General features: G+C 34.7%; 1 protein-coding gene across 3 annotated transcripts in view; it reads right to left on the bottom strand.

Annotated features, from left to right (window-relative positions):
• LOC148941659 (protocadherin gamma-B2-like) overlaps positions 1–13,761 on the bottom strand; it is a 283,199-nt gene that overhangs the window by 136,425 nt on the left and 133,013 nt on the right. For all 3 annotated transcript variants that reach the window (XM_089104431.1, XM_089104433.1, XM_089104432.1), the window contains exon 5: positions 8,041–8,106. In XM_089104431.1, the coding sequence (XP_088960557.1) occupies positions 8,041–8,106 (66 nt within the window). The remainder of the gene's footprint in view (positions 1–8,040; positions 8,107–13,761) is intronic.

Genomic DNA, 13,761 nt, shown 5'->3' with positions numbered 1-13,761 from the left:
TCTTCTCTTAGTTCGTAATCAGTAGAATAATCATTATTCCATTTTGAGTGTAGGCCTTTCTTTTATTAACCTTCCGTTGAATCCTAATACCCGAAACCTGACGATTGGATGTATCAGTAGGTAATGTGTTACCTGCAACAGTAGCAAGGAGTCGTACTCTATCATCAACGATTATTTTTATGTTGGAATTCTCTTTGAGTGCAATCATCTCTGGAGATCTCAATCTCGCATAACCACCAACATAAAAGTTGAATTTTTTCGGTATTCCAAAGAATTTTAATTCCTTACTGTCATGAAAATGCATGCATACATTTCCAATGGTGCTACCACTTGTACTTGTATTATAGTTTAAATACTTCTTCTTGTCGACAACCAATGCTACAATAACACTGTCATGTGAACACACTTTATTAAAATACTCCATCTTCACTTTTTTTTAAGATATGACTTATGTGTTTATCGTTCCACTGCGTACAAAATACTGATTTAATACATGCAATAGACTAGGTAGTGTCGGTAACCGGACATAGAATACCAGTGGGAAAGCCACATCGTGTCTCTGAGCAATCATATATTACAACTGTTAGAGCCGTAAGCATATTTTGTCATTTTAAGAAACTTAAAAAAAAAAAAAAAAAAAAATAAAGTTGAATAATTTCGAAGTTAAAAAAAAAATTTTGTTTTAATGAAAAAAAAATTGAATTATAACCATCAGTCCTCATCATTATGAGTATCCAAAACTTAAGTTCACATTTGTTCACATCCAAAACATTTAAGTTCACATTGGACTTAAGTTTCACATTTGAACTAGAGAATTGTATTTGCCATAATTTTCTTACAAAAAACTAGATTTTACGGTCAAAAACCCTTATTAGCTCAGATTTTACGGAAATAGTTATATTTTTCAATCTAAAAATGGACTAAAGTTTCAAATTTGAAATAGGGAATTGTATTTTCCATGATCTTCTTACAAAAAAACTAGAGTTTAAGATCAAAACCCATTATTAGCTCAGATTTTACGGAAATGGTTCTATTTTTCGATCAAAAAATGGGCTAAAGTTTATCATTTGAACAAGAGAATTGTATTTTCCATAATTTTCATAAAAAAAACTAGAGTTTACGGTCAAAAACCCTTATTAGCTCAGATTTTACGGAAATAGTTTTATTTTTCAATCCAAAAATGAACTTAAGTTTCACATTTGAACCAGAAAATTGTATTTTCCATAATTTTCTTACAAAAAACTAGACTTTACGGTCAAAAACCCTTATTAGCTCAGATTTTACAGAAATAGTTTATTTTTCGATCCAAAACTGGACTTAAGTTTCACCTATGAGCCAACGAGTTGTATTTTCCATAATTTTCTTACAAAAAACTAGAGTTTACGGTCAAAAACCCTTATTAGCTCAGATTTTATTGAAATAGTTTTATTATTCGATCCAAAAATGGACTTAAATTTCACATTTGAACCAGAGAATTGTATTTTACATAATTTTCTTACAAAAAACAAGAGTTTGCGTTAAAAAAACCTTATTAGATCAGATTTTACAGAAATAGTTTATTTTTCGATCCATAACTGGATTTAAGTTTCACCTATGAGCCAACGAATTGTATTTTCCATAATGTTCTTACAAAAAACTAGAGTTTACGGTCAGAAACCCGTATTAGCTCAGATTTTATGGAAATAGTTTTATTTTTCGATCCGAAATGGACTTAAGTTTCACATTTGAATCAGAGAATTGTATTTTCCATAATTTTCTTACAAAATAAAACTAGAGTTTACGGTCAAAAACCCTTATTAGCTCAGATTTTACGGAAATAGTTTTATTTTTCGATCCAAAATGGACTTAAGTTTCACATTTGAACCAGATTGTATTTTCCATAATTTTCTTACAAAAAACTAGAGTTTACGGTCAAAAACCCTTATTAGCTCAGATTTTACGGAAATAGCTTTATTTTTCGATCCAAAAATAGACTTAAGTTTCCCATTTGAACCAGAGAATTGTATTTTCCATAATTTTCTTACAAAAAACTAGAGTTTACGGTCAAAAACCCTTATTAGCTCAGATTTTACAGAAATAGTTTATTTTTCGATCCATAACTGGGATTAAGTTTTACCTATGAACCAACGAATTGTATTTTCCATAATTTTCTTACAAAAAATTAGAGTTTACGGTCATAAACCCTTATTAGCTCAGATTTTAGGCTAGCAATTCACCCCCCCCCCCCCCCCACTATCACACTATAACTACGCTAAGACAACCCTCTGTCATCGCCCCATCTCCCCCAAAACACTTTTCAGCCATTTCTGGTTAAAAAATTTATTTCAACTCATTCATTCAGGTTTTTTTGCAAGCGATTCGGCCCACAGTACAGCACTATAAGTACTCTAAGACTTCCCGCTGCCATCAGCCCATTTCCCCCAAAAACATTCTTCAGACATTTTTTTTTGTTAAAAATTTTTATTTCAAGTCATTCCTTTGGGTTTTTCGCAAGCAATTTGTGTAACAGTACAGCACTATAACAACTCTATGACACCGTTCTGCCATGGCCCCATCCCCCAGAAAACACTTTTCAGACATTTACCGTTAAAATTTTTATTTCAGCTCATTCAGTCGGGGTTGTCGCAAGCAATTCGACCCACAGTAGAGCACTATAGCTACTCTAAGACACCCCGCTGACATCATCCCATCCCCTCAAAAATATTTTTTCAGAGATTTCTTGTTAAAAAATTCTATTTCAAGTCATCCACTCGAGTTTTTCGCTAGCAATTCACCCCCCCCCCCCCCACTATCACACTATAACTACTCTAAGACATCCTTCTGCCATCAACCCATCTTCCCAAGAACACTTTTCAGACATTTCTCGTTAAAATTTTTATTTCAACTCATTCATTTGGGTTTTTCACCAGCAATTCACCCCCCACTATCACACTATAACTACGCTAAGACATCCTTCTGCCATCAACCCATCTCCCCCAAAACACTTTTCAGCCATTTCTCGTTAAAAATTTTATTTTCAAGTCATCCACTCGGTTTTTTTGTAAGCAATACGCCCCCAAACTATCACACTATAACTACTCAATAACAGCCGGCTGCCATCGCACTATCTCCCACCAAAAATATTTTTTCAGAGATTTCTAGTTAAAAATGTTATTTCAACTCATTCATTTGGGTTTTTCGCTAGCAATTCGCCCCCCCCCCCCCTATCACACTATAACTACGCTAAGACACCCCTCTGTCATCGCCCCATCTCCCCCAAAACACTTTTCAGCCATTTCTAGTTAAAAGTTTTATTTCAACTCATTCATTCGGGTTTTTTTGCAAGCAATTCAGCCCAGAGTACAGCACTATAAGTACTCTAAGACACCCTGCTGCCTTCACCCCTCCAATTGTGTATTATACAGAACACATCTAAGAAGTAAATCTATCTGTTATTAAAATTTTTTTCTTTCCATCTACATCTCTCTTAGTATCTACTTTTTATTATAATATAAAGTTAAACTCTATTTTAAATTTACAACACTGTTCAAACGCCACTTTTGTATTATACAGAACACATCAAAGAAGTAAAGCTAGGTCAACCCATAAGACTATTTTATCATCGTTTATCATTTCCATAGACTGATATTGTTCCAAATTTATAATAAATAAGCTATGAGTTAACATGCTCTTCGGGGTTACCTTAACTGCTAATCAATTTAAGCCTTTTTCTCCATCTTCATACGATCCAATCACTAATTAGAATCATTCATGCTCCTATTGTTCAAACATTAATTAATTTTGTTTATAGAGTCCAATTCGCAAATGCTAAACCCTTTTTTTAGAGCTATGATCACAATGAATGTTACTTGTTATCAGAAAAAAATGTCAATTGCCAAAAAAAAGGAAAAAAAATAAAACACGCCATGGTGAATGTGCTTCAAAAACTCATCTGGTTGAAAACGTGTTTGTTCACTTTATAGGTAAAGGATTGCTCGCTTTTTACAATGTGCACGTCAAACTGTACTGCATATTCTTGTACATGCTAGAGATAAGACAAATTACACAAGCATGGTTCAAATCTAGTATACTATTACTACTAACGTTCCCTAAAAGTTTTAACTTAATGCCATTAGTGTCGTTAATTACAGTAACCGTAGAAGCAGCATTAAACGAATACACACAGTGTCTTCTGGCTAGCTCAAAATCCACAACCTCTGAAGGTATGAAGGTGAAATGTTCAGAGAATATTTATGTTGTAGGGATGACAACCTACCATCCGTATGCAGGTTGTCAAAAGGGCATATCAGTAATATCTTAGGAACAGTTTCGTGTGTGAAATTAAAACTTACAACGCTTGTTGTTGGGGATATTGAACTAAGCAAAAGACAATATTTGCATCATAATACTGCTACTCCTACAACTACTGCTAATATTACTATCACTGCTACTACTACTACTGCTACTAAAGCTAAGACTACTACCATTAACTGTACTGCTACTACTATATTTACTGGTGCTACTACTACAACTCATAAGCCTAAGGGTACTAAGGAAAAAATTTTTGGGCAATATTGTAACTGTAATGAAATGAATCGAAACAAACTATGCCCATATAGGTTGCCAAGAGGACGTATCAACAATGCTTCAGGACCGGCTGATCATATTGAGTTAAAAATTTCATCGTGTGTTGAAGGGGATGTTGAAAAAAGGTGCTATTTGCATGCTGATACTAATGCTACTACTGCTACTACAACTATTGCTACGTTTAATTGCTGAAACTTTGAACAATGATTACAATATTGATGTCTCCTAAATGTGTTTAAGTGATTTTCATGAGAAATGATGGGCTTGGGGGGGGGAGGCTTCTCTCAAATCACTTTGACTCTTAAAAAGAGCACTATAAATTTCAAATTTAAATCAAATGAGACCCATCTGAATTTAATACAACCGCCCATTCCATAAAAACCTTATATGTCCCCATGGCATAACTTTAAGCCCTTGCCCCAGCACTCTGGGGGGTTGTGACAACCCTGAAAGCATTGTTACATGTTCTTTGGACTATTTTAAACAAAATTACCCTCGCACAGTTTCAATCAGATGGATTTGGTGAAAAGAGGGGTAGTTGGATGGGGGTGCTACTTGACCTCCATCACTATTGTCTCTTAAAAGTGAACTAGAACTTCCAATTTCAACCGAATGAACCCCCTCTAAAGCTTATACAACCATCCCTTTCATAAGAACCTTAACGCTTTCTATAAAAACTTTATATGCCACCAGGGCATAACTTACAGCCCGTGCCCTGAGGGCTGGGGGAATTTGTTATCCTTAAAGACATAATTTCCGACCCTTTCAAATACCTTGAATAAAATGGCTATCTCAAAATTTTGATTGGAAGTGTTTGGGGAAATAATGGGCCTGGAAAGGGGGTCATAATAAGGGCACTAGCCCTCTCAATTCCCAATTGAACGAACACTTTTCGAAGTTTCTACGACAATGCTTCCTGTAAAAAAAAATATATGCCTCCAGGGCATAACTTACAACCTTAGCCCTGAGGGATGTAGGGGGAGGGGGGGTTGTCATCCTCAAAGACATAATTTCCGGACCTTTCAACTCCGTTGAATAAAATAGGTATCTCAAAATTTTGATTGGATGTGTTTGGGGAAATTGTGGGCGTGACATGGGGGTTAGTTGCCCGCCAATCACTTTCGACTATTAGTAAAAATACTAGCCCACTCTATTTTCAATCGAATGAGCCCTTTTTGAAGTTTCTACGACAGCGCTTTCTATAAAAACCTTATATGCCCCCAGGGCATGACTTACAACCCTTGCCTTAAGGGATGTGGGGTAGAGGGTTGTTATCCTCAAAGACCTAATTTCCAGAACTTTTAACTACGTTTAACAAAATGGATATCCGAAAATTTTGATTGGATGTGTTTGGGGAAATGGTGGGCTTAAGAGGGGGCCACCATTTTAGTTGCCCTCCAATCAATTTCGATTATTTAAAAGGGCACAAGCCCTTTCAATTTCAAATCGAATGAACCCTTTTTGAAATTTCTACGATCACCTTTTCTATATAAAGCTTTAATGCCCCCAGGGCGTAACTTACAACCCTTGTCCTGAGGGCTCTCGGGGGGGAGGAGGGGCTGTCCTCCTCAAAGGCATAATTTCCTGATTTTTCAAAAATGTTGAACAAAATGGCTATTTCAAAATTTTGATTGAATGTGTTTGGGGAAATGGTGGGCGTGGGAGAGGGGTTAGTTGCCCTCCAATCACTTTCGACAGTTAAAAAGGGCACTAACCCTTTCAATTTCAAATCGAATGAGCCCTTTTCGAAGTTTCTACGACAACTCCTTCGATACGAAGTGCCCTGGTCTAAACAAAAAAATAATAATAATAATAATAATAATAATACATTGTGTCAACATCGTTCTTTACTTAGGCAGCGCTATTGCGCTGCCTATGAAAATCGAAGAAAAACAACAAAATTGCCTCCACACTTTCGTTAATTGACGTCCCTGAGCACAACATACGTTAGGGGTATACTGTGTGCCATAAGTCTGCTCAACTTTGCGCATCTGACTCTACCTTATATAGGCCTACCTTCAAAGCCACCTTCTATGCCAACAAGCTGAGTTTTAGTTTCATGTCCGTAATTCAAGTTTAGCTCTTTTCCGGCCCTTTATGCCTTTGGTGTACCCGAAGTGATTCACTATGTGACTCCTCACTATAGACCTATTAAAGGACACTATAATTATGGACAGTAAACATGTTAAAAGAATGTTTATGAAAGCTGAGTGATATCTCTTTTATATGTGCAATTTTCAATGAAAGTAGCGTTACAAAAACACTATTAGAAGTTATTTATTATCAGAAAATAACTCAAGTAAAAAAGCGTTCAAAAAACTGTGCTAAAAAACCCTTTCAACCTGTAAGAAATAAATAGAGAAAATATCTCAAATAAACGAATAAAATAAACAAAATACCAGAGAAATAGAACCGATTCAGATGAGTATATGCCTGTTGAGCAAAGTTCAAAGTTTCAAGTTAAATAATATCCTGGTTTGAAAGGATAGACCCGAAACTAATAAATCCATTGATATAAATATACTTCATATAAAAAAGTGTTAAAAAATTTACATTAGGAAATTCCCTTCTTCTTGTTGAGAGATAAATAGAGAGAATGGCAGAAATAAATGTAAGAGAAATAACTGTCGGGATTTGTCTTGCCTCTGATGTTTAGGATTAAATTATATACAATATATACAATAATTATATACCGATATTATAAAATATACAATAATTATATACCGATGGTTAAGAAAAATATATTAATTTTTAAATCGTGATGAAATCCTAAATTAAATCTTTTCTGAATGACCAGGTTTCCATTTCAGAACGACCGGTTTATACTCGCCGTTCAAATTTTTGATATTTTTTGATATTTTTGATATAGTATTTTTTATATAAATACTTTTCATATAATTTGTCTGCAGTCCTGTGGTAGTGAGGCGACAATTTTCAAGCTAGGGTTTAAGTTTATCGTTCTACCAAGTTGTACTTTTTAAGTTTACTTTGATTTTTGTTTACTGAGAAACCTATAGAAAATATACGGAAAAAAGCGAAACTGGAAAATTATTCTATTTTTCAAGCAAGTTTAAAACACCGTCTAAAAAAGTCTAAGTAAAATTGTAATTCTAGCTTAGTAAGTGGGAGCAAGCACATATCTAGAACAGGATCAGGAAATCAGGGATGTTTTGAGAAATTTCGAGGTATTTAAATTTTGAGATTTTTTGTCGGGGAAGCGAGGGGGGTCCTGTGTATGCAGGTGCAAAAAATCAACGATAGCTAGAAATATGGTAGACAAGGCTATGATATTATTTCAATCATTCGATAACTTGGTATTAATTATATCCTTCTACCAAAGAAAATATCTAAATAATATTGTAATTCCAGCTTAGTGAGTGGAAAGATCTGAAACTAATGAATCTGATGATGTAAAATTTGCTTCGTCTCCTTGCTCTAAAACAAACAACTATAGAGTATATAAATTATACTTACCGGATCACTGCTATCCAATTTGTCGCATATTACTGAAACGCTTACAGATGATGGGCCCTTCAACCCCTAAAAAGCATAAAAAAGATTAGTTTGGCCCTAGGAACGAACATTACAATAGTATTAAATCAAAGTATTAAGATAAAAGTATTAGAAAGAAAGTATTAGAATATTATATCTTAATGTTTGGAATTGTTGTGTAAGATATGAAAACGTATTAGAAAAAATTAGCCTATTGGAAAAAAAAAAAAAGGTATTAGAAAAAAAGTATTAGCACGTATAATGTTTGGAACTGTTGTGTAAGATATAAAAACGTATAAGAAAGAAGTATTAGAAAATAAAAGAAAAAGTATTAGAAAGAAAGTATTAGAATATTATACGTTATTGCTTGGAATTGTTGTGTAAGATATGAAAACGTATTAGAAAAAAGTATTGGAAAATAAAAGAAAAGGTATTAGAAAAAAAGTATTAGCATATTATACATTAATGTCTGGAACTATTGTGTAAGATATAAAAACATATACGAAATAAGTATTAGAAAAGAAAAGAAAAAGTATTAGAAAGAAAGTATTAGAATATCATACGTTATTACTTGAAATTGTTGTGTAAGATATGAAAACGTATTAGAAAAAAGTATTGGAAAGTAAGAGAAAACGTATTAGAAAAAAAATTATTAGCAAATTATACATTAATGTCTGGAACTGTTGTGTAAGATATAAAAACTCTGAATCGATCAAATTGAATTCAAGTGTAGTTCAAATAGGAATAACGTAAAAATTTCGAGTGGATTATAACAAGTTTTCAAGAGTGAGGCATGTTTCAAGGATTGAACCCATTCTAGCTTTTAACTGCTAGAAAATTCTGCTCTACAACTCAAACTTGCATTGTAGGACAAAAACAAGCATTTTCAGGAAAAAGTTTCTTCCGACCAATCAAAATACATCTCTGCGCCCCTTTTTATGCAAAAGATCTGAAAGATTATATAAACTAAAGGGCTCGTATATTATATCAAACAGTTCGCGGTAGTGAATTGTAAGTAAGGAGCGACTCGGTCCAATAGTAACCGTAACTCAAAAAAAATAATCTGGATAATAATTAATGCATCAAAAGAATTGACTTTTTGTGCTGATTCCACGTATATAAAATTCATTAACTTTAATGTTATCCATCAAAAGCTATAAGCCAGAGAAAATTTGCCAAATTTTCGAAAGGGTGGGGGGGGCAAAACACCCTAAGCAACAATAATGAAAATCCCACCATCAGATTCAGCATATTAGAAAACCCTACTGAAGAGGTGTCAAGCTCCTACCTAAAAAATATGGAATTTTGTATTTTCTACCAGAAGAAAGATCACGGATGCGTGTTTATTTGTTTTTGTTTTTATTATTCTTTTTCCCAGCAGTGATCTTATTGAACTAATGGTCCTAGAAGATCAGGAGAAAATTCATTCGAAATGGAAGTAAAAGTTCAAGTGCCCTTTTGAAGTGACCAGAAAGATTGGAGGGCAACAAGCCCTCCCCCCACGCTCCCTTTTTCCCCAATGACTTCCGAACATAATTTTGAGATAGCCATTTGGTTCAGCGTAACTGAAAGGTCCAATAACTACGCCTATGTGGATGGCGTAAGCCCTCAAAGCCCCTGGTGAAAGGGTTGAAAGGTATGCAATTTGCTCATTGTTTACATATAGTATTTGAAACCGGGAAATCTACGGAAATTTTCTGCATGGGGGAAGTTTCCGATGGGGAAAACTTTTTACGTGGAAGATTTCTGACGGGGAAAGTTTTCCGTCGGCAGGAAAGTTTCCAGGGGGATTTTCCAGGCGAAATATTGCACGGGGGAAAGGGCTGTAACCTTTGCCAATTATTTACATATACTATCATATACTATTTGTTATTGGGAAATTTACGGAAATTTTTTTGGGAGGAGGGAGAATTTTTCGGGGGAACTTTCCAAGGAGGGGGGGGGATCTTCGTCATGATTTGAAAACCATCAGATACTAAATATAAACAAAATTCCAAGTGAAAGTAACGAGAAGTTTCAAGGAGGAATTTTCTGGGGAAACTTTCCGGAGCAAATTTTCAGCGAGGAGGGAAATTTCTAGGGGGGGGGGGGATTTGGCAAGAGAGGAATTTTCCATGGTGAAATTTTCCAAGGGAGGAGTTTTTTAGTGGAGGAGGAATCTTTCCGGTGAGATTTTCCACGGAGGGGAAATGCAGCTTTCCCGGTACGATTTGCAAAGATCAGAAATCAAATAAAAAAAAAAAAGTTTTTTTCAACCGAAAGTAAGAAGTAATATTAAAACTTAGAACGAACAGAAATCACACCGTATACGAGGAAGCTGCCCCCTCCTCAAATTTATTCAATGCTTTACAAAAGTTTCTGTTTTCAATTAAACGGCCCTTGTGCTTCAGTAATCGTTGTTAAGGTATTGGATAAAGGCCAAACTTTATAGCAAAGAGCGAGGGTTGAGGAAGTGGTAATCTCCCCACCCCCTCATATATGGAATAGTTTCGCTTAGTCTTAAGTTTTAATAACTTGTTTTTATTTGATGTCACAATAAAGCGTGTAGACAGATTTGTACATTCAGTTTTGGTATTTTTGCCTACGGAAATGCCATCTATTTACCTCGTTCCTAATCAAATTCGCAATTCCTGTCACTGGGTTTCCTCGTCTCCAATTATAAGCGCCACCAAGGAAATTTCCCACGAGTGCAGGGTAATAACTACCGAGAGCTTTGCTTTTAAAGCGTTTAAATGGGAATATTTCTCATTTATACATTTTATACATTATTTACATGTATATCTTGTTTCCCATGTCACTCCCCTAAACCCCCCTGTTATCGTCCATATATCCAGTATGGCCGTCCTACTTTCATCTACACCAAACAACGTCGCAGTATACGCAATCCTTACTCAGATAGGAAAAAACGGTACTGTTCTATTAACCGGGCTTTTTTGAAAACGGCAATGCATACCAGTCAGGAAATAGGTCGAAACACCCGATTAAAACAGGATTATCTTGCCTTCTGGGATATAAAAAAAGGCAAGAACTGTATTTAAGTTATTTTTTTTGGGGGTTTATGGGGGAAGAAGGTACCTAGGTTAGGGTAGGTTACGTATTTAATATATGGTATGCTATGCCACCACCACCACCCCCCCCCCCCACGCCCTAATGTGCAAATATATAGCCCAAATTTGTTTCTAAACTATTATATATTCATCTTATTTTATTTTATTTCATTAGCATTAACTAAACTAGCACTATAGCACTATATAAAACAGCCCGGTTGATAGAACAGTACCAAAAAAAACTATATAAATGGATATAATCAAATGCATATAATCATATAATCATATATATAATGCATATAATCAAATGCATATAATCAAAATTAGAGCTTCAAACTTATTGCTGCGCGGATGAATATCACCTCCGCTTCAACTCTTGCAGTCCTTACTTCCACCTCTCCAACAAGCAGCAACGTAAACCTGAATTTCTTTCCAGAGGACCACATTCCAGGGGTTTCTGTTCATTAGGCTTTCATTTATTCATTGACTTTATTCATTGATTTCTGTTCGTTTAAAGCTTGAATTGTTACATGAATTTATTACTGCTCGTCTCAGGTTTTGATATTGCTCTTTACTATGCTTTGAAAAGCTTCTTCAGTACAAAACGCTTTAAAAGTAAATCCTGTTGTTTTAATTGAAATTTATCTTAATTTTTTCCAGTTTTTCCGCTCAAGAACTTAAATTTTGAACAAAATATGAATATTTAGTCGCTGTTTTCCATCAACAATAGATTTGTGCAATACGTTTTTAACAAAAGTTTTACTATATAATTTTGGGATAATGGGGAGGGTGATACCCTCAATGCTAAACACTCCTTTGAATATACACGTAACTGTATCCGTAATTTACTAAATGAATCCTTTTTTCATATTTTTGGTGAACTGTGTTCAAATAAGTGCATATTAAGATCATTTATTTTGAAAAATTTTTGTCTAGTTGTCACTAAAAAAATAAATAAATAAAAGGACCACAAAGATTTAAGTCCTTACGGTCCTCACGTACAACTTGTTGTCCTCCCGGACAACGAGATTTAAGTCCTTAAATTTTACTTTAATTGAGGGTATCTTCCCCCTAAAACTTTCAATTGAGGTATTAAAGCAGATCAGTTTTGTTTTTGTTTTTTCATCGAATTTTTTGCCTTATTTTTCTTCCGAAATTTATTGTTCTTGTTAGGATGTCCCCGGTCCACTTTGCTTACCCTCAGAGTTTTGCACCGATCGGAGAAAAACGATGTTGGCCGCATTTTAAGGGATGACGAATAGAAGCAACCAGCTTCCCTCCCCCCTTTGCTGTATGAATAGTTCAGACTTTCTAAAACAATATGGGCGTTATATGTCAAACTGATACAACCGTAACCCTAGTTTCCAACTGATACGATTTTACGCAAAAACGGCCGTTTTTGCGTGATCTGTTAAATTTCTTCCATTTTTTGCTGCAAGTTAATGCGTCATAATGATCCAGCAACTGCATTGAAACATTTCTACTGAGCTGTTTAAATTCACATCTGTTATTCTGTATTGAAAGCTTTGTAGAAATAAATATTCCAAGTAACCGAGAAACTAATCATGTTTGTTAGAAGTTTTTCATTAGTATTTGACAAATAATACTTAGCCCTTCACAGATTAACCCTTTGAGTGTTTTTCTTAGTTTCTAGAACATGATTTAGCCTATTCATTTAAATATTGCTTTTTAAATATCTCATAATATTTTTCTCGGTTCAACGGCTGCAGAGAACCTTTTCTGTGTGAACATTTTTGCGATTTTCTGATATCCGCTATCCGCGAGCCGTTTTGCGTTAAAGAGAAATCGCATCAATGGGAACCAAAGCTAAGACACCTTATTGAGTAGTTAAGCCACTGACAAAGGGACTTCCTTCCAATGAGAAGCATTGATCAGACCCATGAGGGGATTTTTTTTTTTCCATTTAATCCGAACGATTTTATTTATAAAAAAAATTCACCATTAATAGTATATTCGTTTGATGGTCCAAAGACGGATCTAGAGCAATTTTTTTTAGGGGGGATGGGTAATATTACATGGGCACCAGTAATTGACCAAATTGACAAGCTTATTTTTAAAAAAGAGTAAAAAAGGAAAAAACGCAATGAGGGCACAAGAAAAAATGTTGGAGGGCGCGGGGTCCCCCCCCCACCCCCCCAGGATCCACCCCTGTAATGGTCTTCTTTGATTTTACACTCTGTAACAAAAAAAAATAACTTTTCCTTCATTCTTTTCATTTCATACAGTAATTGTTATCGATAAAAGAGCGTCCGATTGTCAGATTCTCTGTGCAAGATCCCATACGAAGAGCCCATACGAAGACTTTAAAAGTAAAAAAAAAATGTGGAAATACCCATTTCAAGGTTTAATGAAAAGCAGATACCCAATCCCCAACTTAATTTCTACTACCAACATACAGCAAATTTGACACATTGGACATTCCATATTGGTCAGTTAACAGAAGAAGAAAGGGTTCTCTTGGACCATAGACTATTGCTAGCCAGGATCCAGAAAAACTTGCTTTTTGGTCAATTATTATTGATAAATATAGCTAAAAATTCAATTTAGTCAAAAATTCGAAGTGTAAAACTTTTTATACCAAGAAAATACAGGTTGGATTCCTTTTCGAAAATTTACAAAAATCAAAATTTAGATA

This window comes from Artemia sp. Qi Xiang Cuo, chromosome 18, assembly GCF_049724085.1.
Source record: "Artemia sp. Qi Xiang Cuo chromosome 18, ASM4972408v1, whole genome shotgun sequence".
In the NCBI taxonomy this organism is placed as follows: domain Eukaryota; kingdom Metazoa; phylum Arthropoda; class Branchiopoda; order Anostraca; family Artemiidae; genus Artemia; species Artemia sp. Qi Xiang Cuo.
This window is presented reverse-complemented; position numbering and strand designations above follow the sequence as displayed.